Below are 19140 nucleotides of genomic sequence, written 5' to 3'. Positions count from 1 at the left end.
CACTCAGCTCAGTCAGCAGCTTAAGCTTTTGTCCTTACAAAAGTACAAAACTTCCCTGTATCAACAGGAAACTGGATCTGTTTTTCTGCTATCACACTAGGAGAAATTTACCCAATAATCATGGATAGTATTAATGAAAATGAAAAACAAGTAGTTTAAGACTGTGAGATTCTTCCCTAGGCACACTATTTGGGTATCCTGTATCCACACAGATTCCCCATTACTATTTCATTTTAGTGGAAAGAGCATGGACTAAATAAATGATCAAAAGACCTAACTTTGCACCCAAGCCCCGCCAATTGTGTGAATTAGGACATGTCAGTTATACTCTCTGTCTCACCTTCTTTAAAATAGAAACATTAATATCCACCCTGCCTGAAATATCTTAGCAAGTAATTATAAGGATTAATTGACAATGTGTTTGAAAATTCTTCCCAGGTTACAAAGTGCTTGGCAACTTCTTTTCTTTTTTAATTGCATTAACATTAGTTTATATACATAACATTACATAAGCTTCATGTGTGCAACATTATATTAATATTTCAACTTCTGTATAAGTTATAATGTGCTCACCACCAAAAATTTAGCTTCCATCTGTCACCATATAGTTGATCCCCCCCCACCTGCTTTACCCATTTCTTACCCCCAACCCTTTCCTCTTCTGGTACCGACTACTCTGTTCTACATGTTTGTTTTTGTTTGGTTTGTTCATCTATTTTTGTTTGTTTCAGATTCCACATATGAGTGAAATTATACAGTATTTATCTTTCTTTATCTGACTTATTTCACTTTGCATGATAATCTCAATGTCCATCCATGTTGTCAAAAATAGCAAGATTCCATCTTTGTATGGCTAGGAAGTATCCATTGTCTATATACTGTTGTAAACATGTACCACACCTTCTTTATCCATTTACCTGTCAATGTGAATATAGGTTGTTTCCTTATCTTGGCTGTTGTGAATAATGCTGCAAGGAACACAGGGGTATATACACCTTTCTGAATTAGTGTCTTCATGTTCTTTGGATAACTACCCAGAAGTAGAATAGCTGAATCATATGGTAGTTCTATTCTTAATTTTTTGAGGGATCTCCATACTGTTTTCCAATGCTGGAGCTGCCACTAAGGTATATAGCACTAGAAAGATACTCTCAGAATAGGATTCCAAGAAGGAGTTATTTCCCCCATTGGGCCTAGGAATTCTCATTTTCCTTAAATTTTGAATGCTGCACAACTGAAAATATAGATACATAGATAGATATAGAGATATATCTTCCATAAGCTAAAAGAATTTGAAACTCTGTTGATATTAGAACACTGTACTGACTCCGACTCAGTCAGTCTCTTTTATCAGGAAGCTTCCATAAGCCTGTTATACTTCTCCATCAGAGGGCAGACAGACTGAAAACCACAATCACAGAAAACTAACTAATCTGATCACACAGACCACAGCCTTGTCTAACTCAATGAAACTAAGCCATGCCGTGTGGGGCCACCCAAGACGGATGGGTCATGGTGGAGAGGTCTGATAGAATGTGATCCATTGGAGAAGGGAATGGCAAACCACTTCAGTATTCTTGCCTTGAGAACCCCATGAACAGTATGAAAAGACAAAAAGATAGGACACTGAAAGATGAACTCCCCAGGTTGGGAGGTGCCCAACATGCTACTGGAGATCAGTGGAGAAATAACGCCAGAAAGAATGAAGAGATGGAGCCAAGGCAAAAAACACCACCACCCAGCTGTGGATGTGACTGGTGATGGAAGCAAGGTTCAATGCTGTAAAGAGCAATATTGCATAGGAACCTGGAATGTTAGGTCCATGAATAGAGGTAAATTGGAAGAGGTCAAACGGGAGATGGCAAGAGTGAATGTCGACATTTTAGGAATCAGCGAACTAAAATGGACTGGAATGGGTGAATTTAACTCAGATGACCATCATATCTACTACTGTGGGAAAGAATCCCTTAGAAGATATGGAGTAGCATCATAGTCAACAAAAAAGTCCAAAGTGCAGTACTTGGATGCAATCTCAAAAACGATAGAATGATCTCTCTTCATTTCCAAGGCAAACCATTCAATATCACAGTAATCCAAGTTGATGCCTTGACCAGTAATTCTGAAGAAGCTGAATTTGATCAGTCTTCTATGAAGATCTACAAGATCTTCTAGAACTAACACCCAAAAAATATGTCCTTTTCATTATAAGGGACTGGAATGCAAAAGCAGGAAGTCAAGAAGTACCTGGAAGAACAGGCAAATTTGGCCTTGGAGTACAGAATGAAGCAGGGCAAAAGCTAATAAAGTTTTGCCAAGAGAATGCACTGGTCATAGCAAACACCCTCTTCCAACAACACAAGAGAAGACTCTACACATGGACATCACCAGATGGTCAACACCGAAACCAGATTGATTATATTCTTTGCAGCCAAAGGTGGAGAAGATCTATACAGTCAGCAAAAACAAGACCGGGAGCTGACTGTGGCTCAGATCATGAACTCCTTATTGCCAAATTCAGACTTAAATTGAAGAAAGTAGGGAAAATCACTAGACCATTCAGGTATGACCTAAATCAAATCCCTTATGATTATACAGTGAAAGTGAGAAATAGATTCAAGGGATTAGATCTGATAGACAGAGTGCCTGAAGAACTATGGACGGAGGTTCGTGACATTGTACAGGAGACAGGGATCAAGACCATCCCCAAGAGAAAGAAATGCAAAAAGTCAGAATGGCTTTCTGAGGAGGACTTACAAATTGCTGTGAAAAGAAGAGGTGAAAGGCACAGGAGAAAAGGAAACATATACCCATTTGATTGCGGAGTTCCAAAGAATAGCAAGGAGAGATAAGAAAGCCTTCCTCAGTGATCAGTGCAAAGAAATAGAGGAAAACAATAGAATGGGAAAGACTAGAGATCTCTTCAAGAAAATTAGAGACACCAAGGGAACATTTCATGCAAAGATGGGCTTAATAAAGGACAGAAATGGTAGGGACCTAACAGAAGCAGAAGATATTAAGAAGAGGTGGCAAGAATACACAGAAGAACTATACAAGAAAGATCTTCACGACCCAAATAATCATGATGGTGTGATCACTCACCTAGAGCCAGACATCCTGGAATGGGAAGTCAAGTGGGCCTCACTACAGACAAAGCTAGTGGAGGTGATGGAATTCCAGCTGAGCTATCTCAAATCCTGAAAGATCTGGTAGAGACACGTGCACCCCAATGTTCATCGCAGCACTGTTTATAATAGCCAGGACATGGAAGCAACCTAGATGCCCATCAGCAGATGAATGGATGAGGAAGCTGTGGTACATATACACCATGGAATATTACTCAGCCATTAAAAAGAATTCATTTGAATCAGTTCTAATGAGATGGATGAAACTGGAGCCCATTATACAGAGTGAAGTAAGCCAGAAAGATAAAGAACATTACAGCATACTAACACATATATATGGGATTTAGAAAGATGGTAATGATACCCTATATGCAAAACAGAAAAAGAGATACAGATGTACAGAACAGACTTTTGGACTCTGTGGGAGAAGGCGAGGGTGGGATGTTTCGAGAGAACAACATTGAAACATGTATATTATCTAGGGTGAAACAGATCACCAGCCCAGGTTGGATGCATGAGACAAGTGCTCAGGCCTGGTGCACTGGGAAGACCCAGAAGGAGTGGGTAGAGAGGGAGGTGGGAGGCGGATTGGGATGGGGAATACATGTAAATCCATGGCTGATTCACGTCAATGTATGACAAAACCCACTACAATATTGTAAAGTAATTAGCCTCCAACTAATAAAAATAAATAAAAAGAATGAAAAAAAAAATCCTGAAAGATGATGCTGTCAAAGTGCTGCACTCAGTATGCCAGCAAATTTGGAAAACTCAGCAGTGGCCACAGGACTGGAAAAGGTCAGTTTTCATTCCAATCCCAAAAAGGGCAATGCCAAAGAATGTTCAAACTACTGCACAATTGCACTCATCTCACACACTAGTAAAGGAATGCTCAAAATTCTACAAGCCAGGCTTCAACAACAAGTGAACTGTCAACTTCCAGATGTTCAAGCTGGATTGAGAAAAGGAAGAGGAACCAGAGATCAAATTGCCAACATCCGTTGGATCATCAACAAAGCAAGCGAGTTCCAGAAAAATATCTATTTCTGCTTTATTGACTACGCCAAAGCCTTTGACTGTGTGGATCACAATAAACTGGGGAAAATTCTGAAAGAGATGGGAATACCAGACCACCTGACCTGCCTCTTGAGAAATCTGTATGCACGTCAGGAAGCAACAGTTAGAACTGGACCTGGAACAACAGACTGGTTCCAAATTGAGAAAGGAGTATGTCAAGGCTGTATATTGTCACCCTGCTTATTTAACTTATACACAGACTACATCATGACAAACACTGGGCTAGATGAGGCACAAGCTGGAATCAAGATTTCCAGTAGAAATATCAATAATGTCAGATTTTCAGATAACATCAACCTTATGGCAGAAAGCGAAGAAATGAAAAACCTTGTGATAAAAGTGAAAGAGGAAAGTGGAAAAGCTGGTTTAAAACTCAACTTTCAGGAAAATAAAGTCATGGTATCTGGTTCCATCAGTTCATGGTAAATAGATGGGGAAATAATGGAAACAGTGACAGACTTTATTTTGGGGGGCTCCCAAATCACTGCAGATGGTGACTGCAGTCATGAAATTAAAAGATGCTTGCTCCAAAGAAAAGCTATGACCAACCTAGACAGCATATTAAAAAGTACAGGCAGTACTTTGCCAACAAAGGTCCATCTAGTCAAAGCTATGGTTTTTCCAGTAGCCATGTGTGGTTGTGAGAGTTGGACTATAAAGGTGAGAGCCAAGGAATAGATGCTTTTGAACTGTGGTGGTGGAGAAGACTCTTGAGAGTCCCTTGGACAGCTAGGAGATCCAACTGATCCATCCTAAAGGAAATCAGTCAGGAATATTCACTGGAAGGACTGATGCTGAAGCTGAAACTCCAATACTTTGGCCACATGATGCGAAGAACTGACTCATTTGAAAAGACCCTGATGCTGGCAACGATTGAAGGCAGGAGAAGAAGGGGACAACAGAGGATGAGATGGTTGGATGGCATCACTGACTCAATGGACCTGAGTTTGAGTAAACTCTGGGAATTGGTGATGGACAGGGGAGCCTGGCGTGCTGTAGTCCATGGTGTCACAAAAAGTCAGACACAACTGAGTGACTGAACTGAACTGAACTATACTGACTCTAAGAAGAAGCAAAGTGAAACTAAAGTCCTGATTCTGGCTAGAAAAATCTTGTAAGTTGAGAATTACAAAGACCTAACTGTCTTCAACGGTTTCATTAGAGGTTGCTGTTGTTATTCAGTTGCTAAGTCGTGTCCAACTCTTTCTGACCCCATGAACTATAGCACACCAGGCTTCTCTGTCCTTCACTATCTCCTGAATTTGCTCAAACTCATGTCCATCGAGTTGATAATGCCATCCAACCATTTCATCCTCTGTCGCCCCTTTCACCTCTTGCCCTGAATCTTTCTTAGCAACAGGGTTTTTTCCCAACGAGTCGGCTTTTTGCATCAGGTAGTCAAACCATTTAAAGCTTTGGCTTCAGCATCAGTCTTTCCAGTGAATATTCAGGATTGACTTCCTTTAGGATTGACTGGTTTGATCTCCTTGCTGTCCAAGGGACTCTCAAGAGTCTGCTCCAACACCACAGTTCAAAAGCATCAATTCTTCAGCGCTCAGCTTTCTTTATAGTCCAACTCACATCCATACACAACTACTGGAAAAACCATAGCCTTGACTAGACGGACCTTTGTTGACAAAGTAATGTCTCTGCTTTTTTTAATACATTGTCTAGGTTTGTCATAGCTTTTCCTCCAAGGAGCAAGCATTTTTTAATTTCATAGCTGCCGTCACTGTCCACATTGATTTGGGAGCCCAAGAAAATGAAATCTGATACTGTTTCCAATTTTTCCCCATCTATTTGCCACGAAGTGATGGGACTGGATGCCATGATCTTTGTTTTTTAAATGTTGAGTTTTAAACTAATTTTTCCACTGTCCTCTTTCACCTTAATCAAGAGACTCTTAAGTTCCTCTTCACTTCCAGTAGGAAGCTTCATAACTCAATTATTCCCTCACATTCCAGTGATCTCCACACATACTTTCACACACTCAAGCCTGCCACCTTAATTGCTGGCATCATTTTCTGACCCACAGGTCTCCCATATCCATGTACTTCCTGTCTTCTTGTTTTCCAACCTTGACTTGACCACCAGTTCTTCAGTAACTCTAGAGATTTTACTTGATTTCATCTTTCCAGTTGTTTTTTGTTTAAGGTTTGCCTTCAGTCTTCTAGTCCTGGTTTCACTCCTTTGCTGATGATCAAAATATGAGTGATATTCTACTTTAGTTTTACTTCACCTGAATGTAACAGCTGAGACTACAATCCAAGAAGGTAAGTTTCACAAGCAAGTGTTACTTGTTGGAAAAATTATATTGTCAACAATATAATGTAAAGAAAGAGAAAAAAGGGGGTTGTGATAGTAACATAGGGGACTTGATTGGCAGAGGCCAAAGCTGAGGTCTCTTTTGATACTATTTGGTTTGGAGTCTTAAAAGGATATTAATATAAATATCTTTTTTTTTTAATACTCAAGGAATATAAGAGAAACTTTTAAATAATGGTAGGGTTTTTGAGGGAAAAAAAAGAAACTTCTGAAAAAGTCTATTCATTGGAGAGAAAGCCTAAGTGTGTACCAGTTTTTATAAAGCTTTTGGAGGTGAGGGAGGTGCAAAAATGGTTTTCAAAGAACGTAAGCTATAAACAGAGGGTTAATAGGGATAATGAAGTAAAAATCGACAACAAAGGTACTTTAAAACTGATAATAGAAAATAAAAAAGGATGCTAAGCAAGTCAGAAGACCTAAAGATAATATCTCAGAAGAAAGGCTAGTGACCTTCTTTAGACAATTCTTCCAAATATATTTTCCTAATATTCTTCTAACTTCTTTGTAAGAAATAAAGAAGATTCCCACATCTGAAGTATAAGCTTGTCCAAATAGCTAGGCAATGAAAAGCTGATATATCAGGCCATATTTGGTAACTTTCTTGATTTTAATAGTCATGGTACTAATCTCTAACTGCCCAAACACATTTTTGTGAGCACTTGCTTAAAACTTGGGATGCATTTTCTTATAGAGGTAAATTATACCTATATAAATTTACCTTATAGAGGTAAATTATAAAGGGCCTCTTATAGAGGCCCTAATGACCAGAAAAGCTCAATAAATCCACTCTGTAGTTGAAATATAATACAAATGACATTATTAACCATAACCATCAGGTGTAAGGAGTATTTGTGTTGTACTCAGTCACTCAGTTGTGTCCGACCCTTTGCGACCCCATGGACTGTAGCCCACCAGGCTTCTCTGTCCATGGGGGTCTCCAGGCAAGAATACTGGAGTGGATTCCCACGCCCTCCTCCAGGGGATCTTCCCAACCCAGGGACTGAAACCAGGTCTCCTGCATTGCAGGCACATTCTTTTCCATTTGGGCCACGAGAGAAGCCTTGTAAGCAGTGTGATGTGCTTAATGTGCTACCTAGGATCATAACCTCCCCAATCTAGGACCTTGGCATATAAGAGACTGCCTGAGACAAGGTCTCCTGGAAGGAAGGAATGGGTGATACGGCTGGATTGGTTGGGAGGGGTAAGAACAGACTAAGAGCTCCAGCAGGTTAGAGTCCCTCAAAGTTTGATTCTGGACATGTTTGTGCATTCCATCAAATATCTGCTCTCCTTTTATTTTTAATACAAATATTAAAGGCAACCCAGGGAAAACAACAATTTCTTATACATAACTTCTTTTTTTGCTTGAAGAAGATAAGATGACTTCTACTTAGCTGTTATTAACTTAGTAACTTTTGGCGTTGTCCAGATAATTCTTACCTGTACTTCAGCTTGCCTTTCTTTTTTGACATTAAGCAGCTGTTTTTGAAGAGATTTTATCTTCTTTCTTCCATTTTCCTCCCTAGAGAAAACAAGGGTAATTTGTATTTTAGGGAAGTGCTTCTTAAAATTCAGTGTGCACAGGTTCACCTGGAGGCTAAAAAACAGATTCCTGGGCTCTATCCAAGATTTGAATTCATTCAGTGGAATTTGCATCTGTACCAAGTTCCCAGGTGATGCTAATGGTACTGGTCCATGGAGCAAAATTTCAGTAACTTTTTTTTTTCATTTATTTTTATTAGTTGGAGGCTAATTACTTCACAACATTGCAGTGGGTTTTGTCATACATTGACATGAATCAGCCATGGAGTTACATGTATTCTCCATCCCGATCCCCCCTCCCACCTCCCTCTCCACCCGATCCCTCTGGGTCTTCCCAGTGCACCAGGCCCGAGCACTTGTCTCATGCATCCCACCTGGGCTGGTGATCTGTTTCACTATAGATAATATACATGCTGTTCAGTAACGTTTTTAAAAAGACGATTTTGCTCTCCCTCTGCTCTCTCACCACGCTGCAGTTTGCACTGTCTCTCAGCTCTGCATCCTGGAGACGGTGCTAAAGTGGAGAGGAGTTTCTCAAATGCTGATTGCTGAAGCTTCCAAAGAAGTTTCTCGCCTCCTCCCAGGTGTCAATAGATTGGCTTCAGTGCACAGGGGTGACAGGACCCGGAGGCACCTTTCCTAACCAGAAAGTGCTGTAGTGGGTTGAGGGGCTGGTCAGTCCAGAGACTGCTGTCCATACCCCCACCAGGTTCTGGCTCAGAACCTCAAAGCAGGGAAGAACCCCACATTGCATGCTGGGCTCAGGAGGGAGGATTTGCCAAGTGATCAAGCCCTGAGCCTTTGGAGTGGGAACACTGACTCCAAGACCCCAGTCTACCAGAGAACTAACCCGGGGGAGTATCAAATAGTGAGAACTCAGGAAAAGGAAACCACTTGAATACAAGAGCCAGCATCACCCAAACACCAGTAGCACCCTGTGCAGGATGCCTCATCTAAACAACAAACAAAACAAAAATACAAACCCAATCATCAGCAGAAAGGATTACCACCTCACTCAGCTTTACCCATCAGAGGAAAACAAACAAACAAAACCTCAGCACAACTCTCACCCTACAAGAAACTCACACAAACCACTGGACCAATCTTAGGAGGGCAGAAACCAAAAGGAAGAAAGAATTCAACTTTCTTCAAGGAAAGAATTCAACTTTCTTTGAAGCCTGGGAAAAGGAGACCTCAAACACAGTGACTTAGGAAAAAAAAATAATGAAAAGGCAGAGAAATACTGCACAAATGAAGGAACAAACTAGAAACACAGAAATACAAATAAATGAAGAGGAAATAGGCAAACTACCTGAAAAAGAATTCAGAGTAATGATAGTAAAGATGATCAAAAACTTTGAAAACAAAATGGAGAAAATGCAAGAATCAATTAACAAGGACCTAGAAGAATTAAAGAATAAATATACAGAGACAACACAATTACTGAAATTAAAAATACTCTAAAAGGAATCAATAGCAGCATATCTGAAGCAGAAGAATGAATCAGTGAGCTGGAAGATAAAATGGTAGAAATAACTTCTAAAGAGCAGAATAAAGTAAAAAGAATGAAAAGAGCTGAGGACAGTCTCAGAGACCTCTGGGACGATATCAAATGCACCAACATTGAAATTATTGGAGTCCCAGAAGAAGAAGAGAAAAAGAAAGGGTATGAGAAAATTTTTGAAGAAATTATAGTTGAAAATTTCTCCAGCATGGAAAAGGAAATAGTCAATCAAGTCCAAGAGGCACAAAGAGTCCCACACAGGATATACCCAAGAAGAAACACACCAAGACACATACTAATCAAACTAACAAATACTAAACACAAAGAATATTTTTTTTTCTTCAATTGTTCTATGATTTTTTTTTCCATTTATTTTTATTAGTTGGAGGCTAATTACTTTACAACATTGCAGTGGTTTTTGTCATACATTGAAATGAATTAGCCATGGATTTACATGTATTCCCCATCCCGGTCCCCCCTCCCACCTCCCTCTCCACCCGATCCCTCTGGGTCTTCCCAGTGCACCAGGCCCGAGCACTTGTCTCATGCATCCAACCTGGGCTGCTGATCTGTTTCACCCTAGATAATATACATGTTTCGAGGCTGTTCTCTTGAAACATCCCACCCTCGCCTTCTCCCACAGAGTCCACAAGTCTGTTCTATACATCTGAGTCTCTTTTTCTGTTTTGCATATAGGGTTATCGTTTCCATCTTTCTAAATTCCTTATATATGTGTTAGTATACTGTAATGGTCTTTATCTTTCTGGCTTACTTCGCTCTGTATAATGGGCTCCAGTTTCATCCATCTCATTAGAACTGATTCAAGTGAATTCTTTTTAATGGCTGAGTAATATTCCATGGTGTATATGTACCACAGCTTCCTCATCCATTCGTCTGCTGATGGGCATCCAGGTTGCTTCCATGTCCTGGCTATTATAAACAGTGCTGCGATGAACATTGGGGTGCACGTGTCTCTTTCAGATCTGGTTTCCTCGGTGTGTATGCCCAGAAGTGGGATTGCTGGGTCATATGGCAGTTCTATTTCCAGCTTTTTAAGAAATCTCCACACTGTTTTCCATAGTGGCTGTACTAATTTGCATTCCCACCAACAGTGTAAGAGGGTTCCCTTTTCTCCACACCCTCTCCAGCATTTATTGCTTGTAGACTTTTGGCTAGCAGCCATCCTGACTGGTGTGTAATGGTACCTCATTGTGGTTTTGATTTGCATTTCTCTGATAATGAGTGATGTTGAGCATCTTTTCATGTGTTTTTTTGCCCTCTGTATGTCTTCCTTGGAGAAATGTCTGTTTAGTTCTTTGGCCCATTTTTTGATTGGGTCATTTATTTTTCTGGAGTTGAGCTGGAGGAGTTGCTTGTATTTAATCTTTTGTCTGTTGCTTCGTTTGCTATTATTTTCTCCCAGTCTGAAGGCTGTCTTTTTACCTTGCTTATAGTTTCCTTTGTTGTGCAAAAGCTTTTAAGTTTCATTAGGTCCCATTTGTTTATTTTTGCTTTTGTTTCTAAAATTCTGGGATGTGGGTCATAGAGGATCCTGCTGTGATTTATGTCGGAGAGTGTTTTGCCTATGTTCTCCTCTAGGAGTTTTATCGTTTCTGGTCTTACATTTAGATCTTTAATCCATTTTGAGTTTATTTTTGTGTATGGTGTTAGAAAGTGTTATAGTTTCATTCTTTTACAGGTGGTTGACCAGTTTTCCCAGCATCACTTGTTAAAGAGGTTGTCTTTTTTCCATTGTATATCCTTGCCTCCTTTGTCGAAGATAAGGTGACCATAGGTTCATGGATTTATCTCTGGGCTTTCTATTCTGTTCCATTGATCTATATTTCTGTCTTAACACAAAGAATATTAAAAGCAGCAAGGGAGAAGCAAGACGTAACATACAAGCGAAACCCCATATATAGCACAAACTCTACAGGCCAGAAGGGAATTCCAAAATATATTTAAAGTACTGAAAGGGAAAAATCTACAACCAAGATTACTGTACCTGGCAAGGATCTCATTCAAAATTGATGCAGAAATTTAAAAAAAGCTTTTCCAACAAGCAAAAGTTAAGAGAATTCAGTACCATCAAACCAGTTTTACAACAAATGTTAAAGGGACTTATATAGTCAAGAAATACAACAGAAGAAAAAAGATCTACAAAATCAACCCCAATTAGAAAATGGCAATAAGAACATATATATCAATAATTACCTTAAATGTAAATGAATTAAACACTCCAACCAAAAGACACAGACTGGTTAAATGTACACAAAAACAAGACCCATATATATGCTGTCTACAAGAAACCCACTTCAGACCTCAAGACACACATAGCCTGAAAGTGAGAGGATGGAAAAAGTATATTCCATGCAAAGGGGAAGCAAAAGAAAGCTGAAGTAGCAATCCTCATATCAGACAAAATAGACCTTAAAATAAAGAAGATTACAAGAGATAGGGAAGGACACTACATAATGATCAAGGGACCAATCCAAGAGGAAGACATAACAATTGTAAACATCTATGCACCCAACATAGGAACGTTTCAATATATAAGACAAACACTAACAGACATAAAAGGAGAAATTGACAATAACACAATAATAAGTAGGAGATTTTAACTCCCCACTCACAACAATGGACAGATCATCAAAACAGAAAATGAATAAGGAAACGTAAGCCTTAAATGATACATTAGATGAGATGGATCTTATTATATCTTCACGACAGTCCATCCAAATGCAGAAGAATACACCTTCTTCTCAAGTGCTCATGGAACATTTTCCAGGATAGACCACATCTTGGGTCACAAATCAAACCTCAGCAAATTTAAGAAAATTAAAATCATATCAAGCATCTTTTCCAACCACAATGCTATGAGACTAGATATCAATTACAAGAAAAAAGTGTAAGACACACAAAAACATGGAAAAACAACACACTTCTAGGTAACCAACAGGTTACTGAAGAAATCAAAAGGGAAATCAAAAATTTCTAGAAACAAATGACAATTAAAACACGACAACTCAAAACCTATGGGATGCAGCAAAAGCAGTTCTAAGAGGGAAGTTTATAGCAATACAATCCTACCTCAAGAAACAAAAAAAACATCAAATAGACAACCTAACTGTACACCTAAAACAACTGGAAAAAGAAGAAAAAAAACCTAAATTAGTAGAAAGAAATAAATCATAAACACCCGAGCAGAAAAAAATAAAAAAGAAATGAAAGAAACAATAATAAAGATTAATAAAACTAAAAGCTGGTTCTTTGAGAAGATAAACATAATTGACAAACCTTTAGCCAGACTCATCAAGAAAAAAAGAGAGAAGAATCAAATCAACAAAATTAGAAATGAAAAAGGAGAGGTTACGTCAGACAATGCAGAAATACAAAGGATTATAAGAGACTATTATGAACAACTATATGGTAATAAAATGGGTAACCTGGAAGAAATGGAGGGATTCTTAGAAAAGTTCAGTCTGCCAAGACTGAACCAGGAAGAAATGGAAATTATGAACAACCCATTTACAAGCACTGAAATTGAAGCTGTGATCAAAAATCTCCCAAAAAACAAAAGCCCAGGACCAGATGGCTTCACAGGTGAATTCTATCAAACTTAGAGAAGAGCTAATGCCTATCCTTCTAAAACCTTTTCAAAAAATTGCAGAGGGAGGAACACTTCCAAACTCATTCTACGAGGCCACCATCACCCTGATACCAAAACCAGACAAAGACATACCAAAAAAAGAAAACTACAGGCCAATATCACTGATGAACATAGATGCAAAAATCTTCAACAAAACTTTAGCAAACAGAATTCAGCAACACATCAAAAAGCTCATACACCATGATCAAGCTGGGTTTATTCCAGGGATGCAAGGATTCTTCAATATACTCAAACCAATCAATGTGATATACCATATTAACAAATTGAAAGATAAAAATTATATGATAATCTCAATAGATGCAGAAGAAGCCTTTGACAAAATTCATCACCCATTTATGATTAAAACTCTTTAAAAAATGGACATAGAAGGAACTTATCTCAACATAGTAAAGGCCATAAATAATAAGCCTACAGCAAACATTATTCTCAATGGTGAAAAACTAAAAGCATCCCCCCTAAGATCAGAAACAAGACAAGGGTGTCCATTTTCGCCACTATTATTCAACATAGTTCCGGAAGTGCTAGCTACAAGCAATCGGAGAAGGAAAAGAAAAAAAAGAATCCAGATCAGAAAAGAAGTAAAGCTCTCACTGTTTGCAGATGACATGATACTATACATAGAAAACCCTAAAGATAGTATCAGAAAATTATTAGAGCTCATCAGTGAATTTAGGAAAGTTGCAGGATACAAAATCAATACACAGAAATCACTTGCAATTCTATATATTAACAATGAAAAATCAGAAAGAGAAATTAAGGAATCAATCCCATTCACCACTGCAACAAAAAGAAGTAAATATCTAGGAATAAACCTACCTAAGGAGATGAAAGAACTGTACACAGAATATTATGACACCAATGAAAGAAATCAAAGATGATACAAACAGATGGAAAGATATTCCATGTTCCTGGGTAGGGAGAATCAATATTGTAAAAATGACTATACTGCCAAATGCAATCTACAGATTCAATGCGATCCCTATCAAATTACCAATGGCTTTTTTCACAGAACTAGAACAAAAAATTTCACAATTCATATGGAAACACAAAAGAACCCGAATAGCCAAAGCAGTCTTGAGAAAGAAGAATGGAGTGGAGGAATCAACCTTCCTGACTTCAGATTATACTACAAAGCTACAGACATCAAGACAGTATGGTACTGGCACAAAAACAGAAATATAGACCAATGGAACAAGATAGAAAACCCAGAAATAAACCCATGCACCTATGGGTACCTTATTTTTGACAAAGGAGGCAAGAATATACCATGGGGTAAAGACAGCCTCTTCAATAAATGGTGCTGGGAAAACTGGACAGCTACATGTAAAATAATGAAATTAGAACACTTCCTAACACCATACACAAAGATAAGCTCAAAATGGATTAAAGACCTAAATGTAAGACCAGAAATTATAAAACTCTTAGAGGAAAACATAGGCAGAACACTTGATGACATAAATCAAAGCAAGATCCTCTATGACCCACATCCTAGAGTAATGGAAATAAAAACAAAAGTAAACAAGTGGGACCCGATTAAACTTAAAAGTTTTTGCACAGCAAAGGAAGCTTTTATAAGCAAGATGAAAAAACAACCCTCAGAATGGGAGAAAATAATAGCAAATGAAACAACTGACAAAGGATTAACTTCCAAAATATACAAGTAGCTCATACAACTCAATACCAGAAAAACAAACAACCCAATCAAAAAGTGAAAAAAGACCTAAACAGACATTTCTCCAAAGAAGATATACAGATGGCTAACAAACACATGAAAAGATGCTCAACATCATTCATTATTAGAGAAATGCAAATCAAAACTACAATAAGATATCGCCTCACACCAGTCAGAATGGCCCTCATCAAAAAGTGTACAAACAAATTCTGGAGAGTGTGTGGAGAAAAGGAAATACTCTGGCACTGCTGGTGGGAATGTAAATTAATACAGCCACTATGGAAGATGGCATGGAGATTCCTTAAATAACTAGGAATAAAAACACAATATGACCCAGCAATCCTACTCCTAGGCATATACCCTGAGGTATATGAAATTGAAATAGACACGTGTATCCCATTATTCACTGCAGCACTATTTACAATAGCTAGAACATGAAAGCAATCTAGATGTCCATCGACAGATGAATGGATAAAGAAGTTGTGGTACATATACATAATGGAATTTACTCAACCATAAAAAGGAACACATTTGAGTCCATTCTAATGAGGTGGATGAACCTAGAACCCATATGCAGAGTGAAGTGAATCAGAAAGAGAAAGATAAATACCGTCTTCTAACGCATATATACAGAATCTAGAAAAATGGTACTGAAGAATTTATTTACAGGGCAACAATGGAGAAACACACATAGAGAATAGACTTAGGACATGGGGAGAGGGGAGGAGAGGGTGAGATGTATGGAAAGAGTAATATGGAAACTTACATTGCCATATGTAAAATAGATAGCTGTGAATTTGCTGTATGGCTCAGGAAACTCAAACAGGGGCTCTGTATCAACCTAGAGGGGTGGGATGAGGAGGGAGATGGGATGGAGTTTCAAAAGGGAGGGGATATATGTATACCTATGGCTGATTCATGTTGAGGTTTGACAGAAAACAGCAAAATTCTATAAAGCAATTATCCTTCAATAAAAAATAAATTAATTTTTTAAAAAAGACTGTGATCTTAGTAAACTGGAAGAGGATTTTCTGGCTTATCAGTGTAGTATCTAAAATTGCTGCTGCTGAGAACAAGCTAAGAGGAGGAGGAACAGGAAGAGGAAAAAGAAGAATCTTTTCTATTCTGAGCACCTCTTAAAACCTAATGACATAATCTCTGTCATCACTCCTGTTTTACAGATGAGGAAAATGCACATAGTTGAGGTAACATGCTGCGGAGGACCTGAGAATGTGCCCCCACAGACCTCCAAGTACAGGCAATGTAATCAAATAAGGGCCCAAGCTCTCGGCCCTGAATTCCTCCACTGTGTGTGCTCTGAGGTCATCCTTCCCACAGACTGCTCCCGGCCAAGTTTTGAGGGTGGCAGGGATGAGGCCATCCCTTCCTAGGAGACTCTGGACTTTTCTGATGCTTGACTTTTGCTCAAGGACTCCCTGATGACCTTGCCAAGTCATCCTTGACTGCAGGGTGGTCTCATCCACCCAAACTTCCCTCTCCTTCACGTAGGGTGAGTCCAGCATTGAGTCCAAAGGCTCCCTCCCCATTTTTCTCTCACGTAACAGTTTCCCTGATAAAAATCTTAAATCTCATCTTGGCATCTATCTCCAAGAAGATACAGACTCACACACTTGCCATAGTCACACAAGTAGTAAATGGCAGAGCAGAATTCAAACTCAGTACTGTCTGAATAAGAATTTAACTATTTTATGTTGTTTCTGTTTGCCCTCAGAAATGGAATTCTGCTTATCTTCAGCAATCCCACTATTTAGGTTTAAAATAAAATAACAGAACAATACAATAAAAAACAAAATAATAGCTATCTTAGCATGAGCTGCTATAATAAAAATATCATAGATTGGAAGGCTTATAAACAGAGAAATTAATTTCTCACAGTTCTGGAGGCTATTAAGTACAACATCTGGGTGCTATCCAATTCAGTGTCTGGTGAGAACCTGCCACCCAGCTCACAATTGCCCATTTTCATTTGTATCTACATGACAGAAGAGGAAGGCAGCCCTCCTGGGTCTTGTTTATAAGGGCACTAATCCCACTGATGAGGGGGATCCTTAAGACCTACTCACTGACCAAAGACGTCCAGCCTCCTAAAACCATCACTCTGGAGGTTAGGATTCCAAAAATTGAAGTTAGAGGGGCACAAACATTCAGTCTATAGCAACAACAATAACAACAAAAAAACCCTTATCATTAAGTAGCATGTAGAGAAATCCTGCTAACTAGAATCTTGAGATTGTCATTGCCAAAACAAACCATGCACTACCCATCTGTGTAGTACATATATTGTAATATCTATATTATAGATACAGATAACTGAAGCCCAGAAATTGAGCTATTGTTCCAGCAGAACTCCAAATAGAACCCAACTTTCTGACTTCTAGTTATCTCCCCCTTAAAAGCAAAAACTTGATTTGCTTTAGAAATCTAAGACTTCCAGTAAGAGTTTTATAGCACTTAAAAATGCAACAAAGCAAATAAACCTAAAGTTACTCTCACCTGGCAATGATATCATAGAAATGCATTTTGCTTTCCCTCTCTTTGCCCAAAGCTTTCAGGAGATTGGTGAAAGTGCCTTCTTCTTGCAACTCCTCCATAGTTTCTGTAATTACATCACTGAAAAATTGCCTGTAAGGAGAAACAAAAAAGATGAATCAGTAAGATGTATTTCCCCACATTCACAAAGGGCTACAGAAATCACACAAATTAAGACCCAGAAGGACCATCATAACTAAATTTGAATTATTCTTGGAAGGCAGAAATAGTTTAGTATTAGAAAATCTACTAATGGAAATCATCACATTAATAAGGATAAAAGGAGAAAAAAGCCAAATGATCATCACATCATTTAAAAACAAACAACAACTCTTAGCAAAAAAGAGAAACTCCTTAACCAGAAAAAGTTTACATACTGAGGACTAACGGACCTGGAATGTACAGCATGATATTGTGTATGCAACATTTAAGAACATGTAAAACTATGAATGTGAAAGTGAAAGTTAGTCACTCAGTCATGTCCGACTCTTTGTGACCCCATGGACTGTAGCCCAACAGGCTCCTCTGTCCATGGAATTCTCCAGGCAAGAATACTGGAGTGGGTTGCCATTTTCCTTCTCCAGGGGATTTTCCTGACCCAGGGATCAAACCCAGGTCTCCCGCATTGCAGGTACTCTTTACCATCTGAGCCACCTATATGTATCATTTAAATAAAATACTTACCTACCTAATAAAAGTATCACAACATATACAAGAGAACAATAAACAACAAATTCAGAAGAAATATTTGGGGGAAGGGTCAGCGGACTAGAATTGGAGGCTTCAATTGTACCTGACATATTTTATTTGAAAAAAAAAACTCTTAAAGCTATCATGTAAAATGTTAAGATTTGGTGGTTATATACATAAGGATTAATAATTTTATTCTTCACATTTTTCTGCATTGTTGAAATATTTCATAATTTTGAAAAAGTTAAATCATTTAAAAATTTTTGTATGAAGAGCTAATACAACACATTTTAGAGATAAGCGAATCCAGACTAGGGAAGATTAAATGCCTTCCTTGCCCAAGTTCACAGAACTAATTTGAAAAAGAGATAGAACTATTTAATTCAGATTCTTGACTCCTAGTCCATTGAGTATTCTCTTCTAGGGAGAGAATTTTAAATACTGTTATTTAATGTTTTGATATAGAATCAGCAAGAAGTATACTTACTGTTTTACATAATTATTACCAATAGTTCACACAAAATATTCAATAACTATATTGAGAAAATAAATACTATGAAGTCACATCAATTGAAAAACTATGATCCCAAACACTGAGAATGAAAGGACATTAACTAGCAGCTTATAAACAGGACACCATCTTTAAGGGATGCAAATGTGAAACCAGATTATTTCTAATAAGAGATGATACCCTTCTGGTGAGGGTCTAAAGCAGGGGTCAGCAAGTTTTTCTGTAACTGGACAAATAGTAAATGTTTTTGGTTTTGCAGGACATAAATTCCCTGTTGAAACTACTCTCCCATGAAAGCAGTCATAGACAATATATAAAATGGGCGATGCTGTATTCCAGAAAAATTTATTTTCAAAAACAGACTACAGGCTGGATTTGGCTAGTGGCCCTGGGTAATTGCTATAAACCTTTATTTACCAAAAATTACTATCATAAGGTTATACTTTCTTTTAAACTTAACAGGATTCTTTGTCATCA

At 38.2% G+C, this 19140-nt stretch overlaps 1 protein-coding gene across 2 annotated transcripts in view; it reads right to left on the bottom strand.

The window, feature by feature from the left end:
- Nucleotides 1-19140, bottom strand: part of IQCG (IQ motif containing G) — a 42755-nt gene that overhangs the window by 12738 nt on the left and 10877 nt on the right. For both annotated transcript variants that reach the window (XM_020893624.2, XM_070466142.1), the window contains exons 5-6: nucleotides 17427-17555; nucleotides 7965-8046 (exon numbers count right to left, since the gene is read on the bottom strand). In XM_020893624.2, coding sequence (XP_020749283.2) covers nucleotides 7965-8046; nucleotides 17427-17555 — 211 coding nt within the window. The remainder of the gene's footprint in view (nucleotides 1-7964; nucleotides 8047-17426; nucleotides 17556-19140) is intronic.

The sequence above is a fragment of the Odocoileus virginianus genome, chromosome 4 (genome assembly GCF_023699985.2).
Source record: "Odocoileus virginianus isolate 20LAN1187 ecotype Illinois chromosome 4, Ovbor_1.2, whole genome shotgun sequence".
NCBI classification, from domain to species: Eukaryota; Metazoa; Chordata; class Mammalia; order Artiodactyla; family Cervidae; genus Odocoileus; species Odocoileus virginianus.
This window is presented reverse-complemented; position numbering and strand designations above follow the sequence as displayed.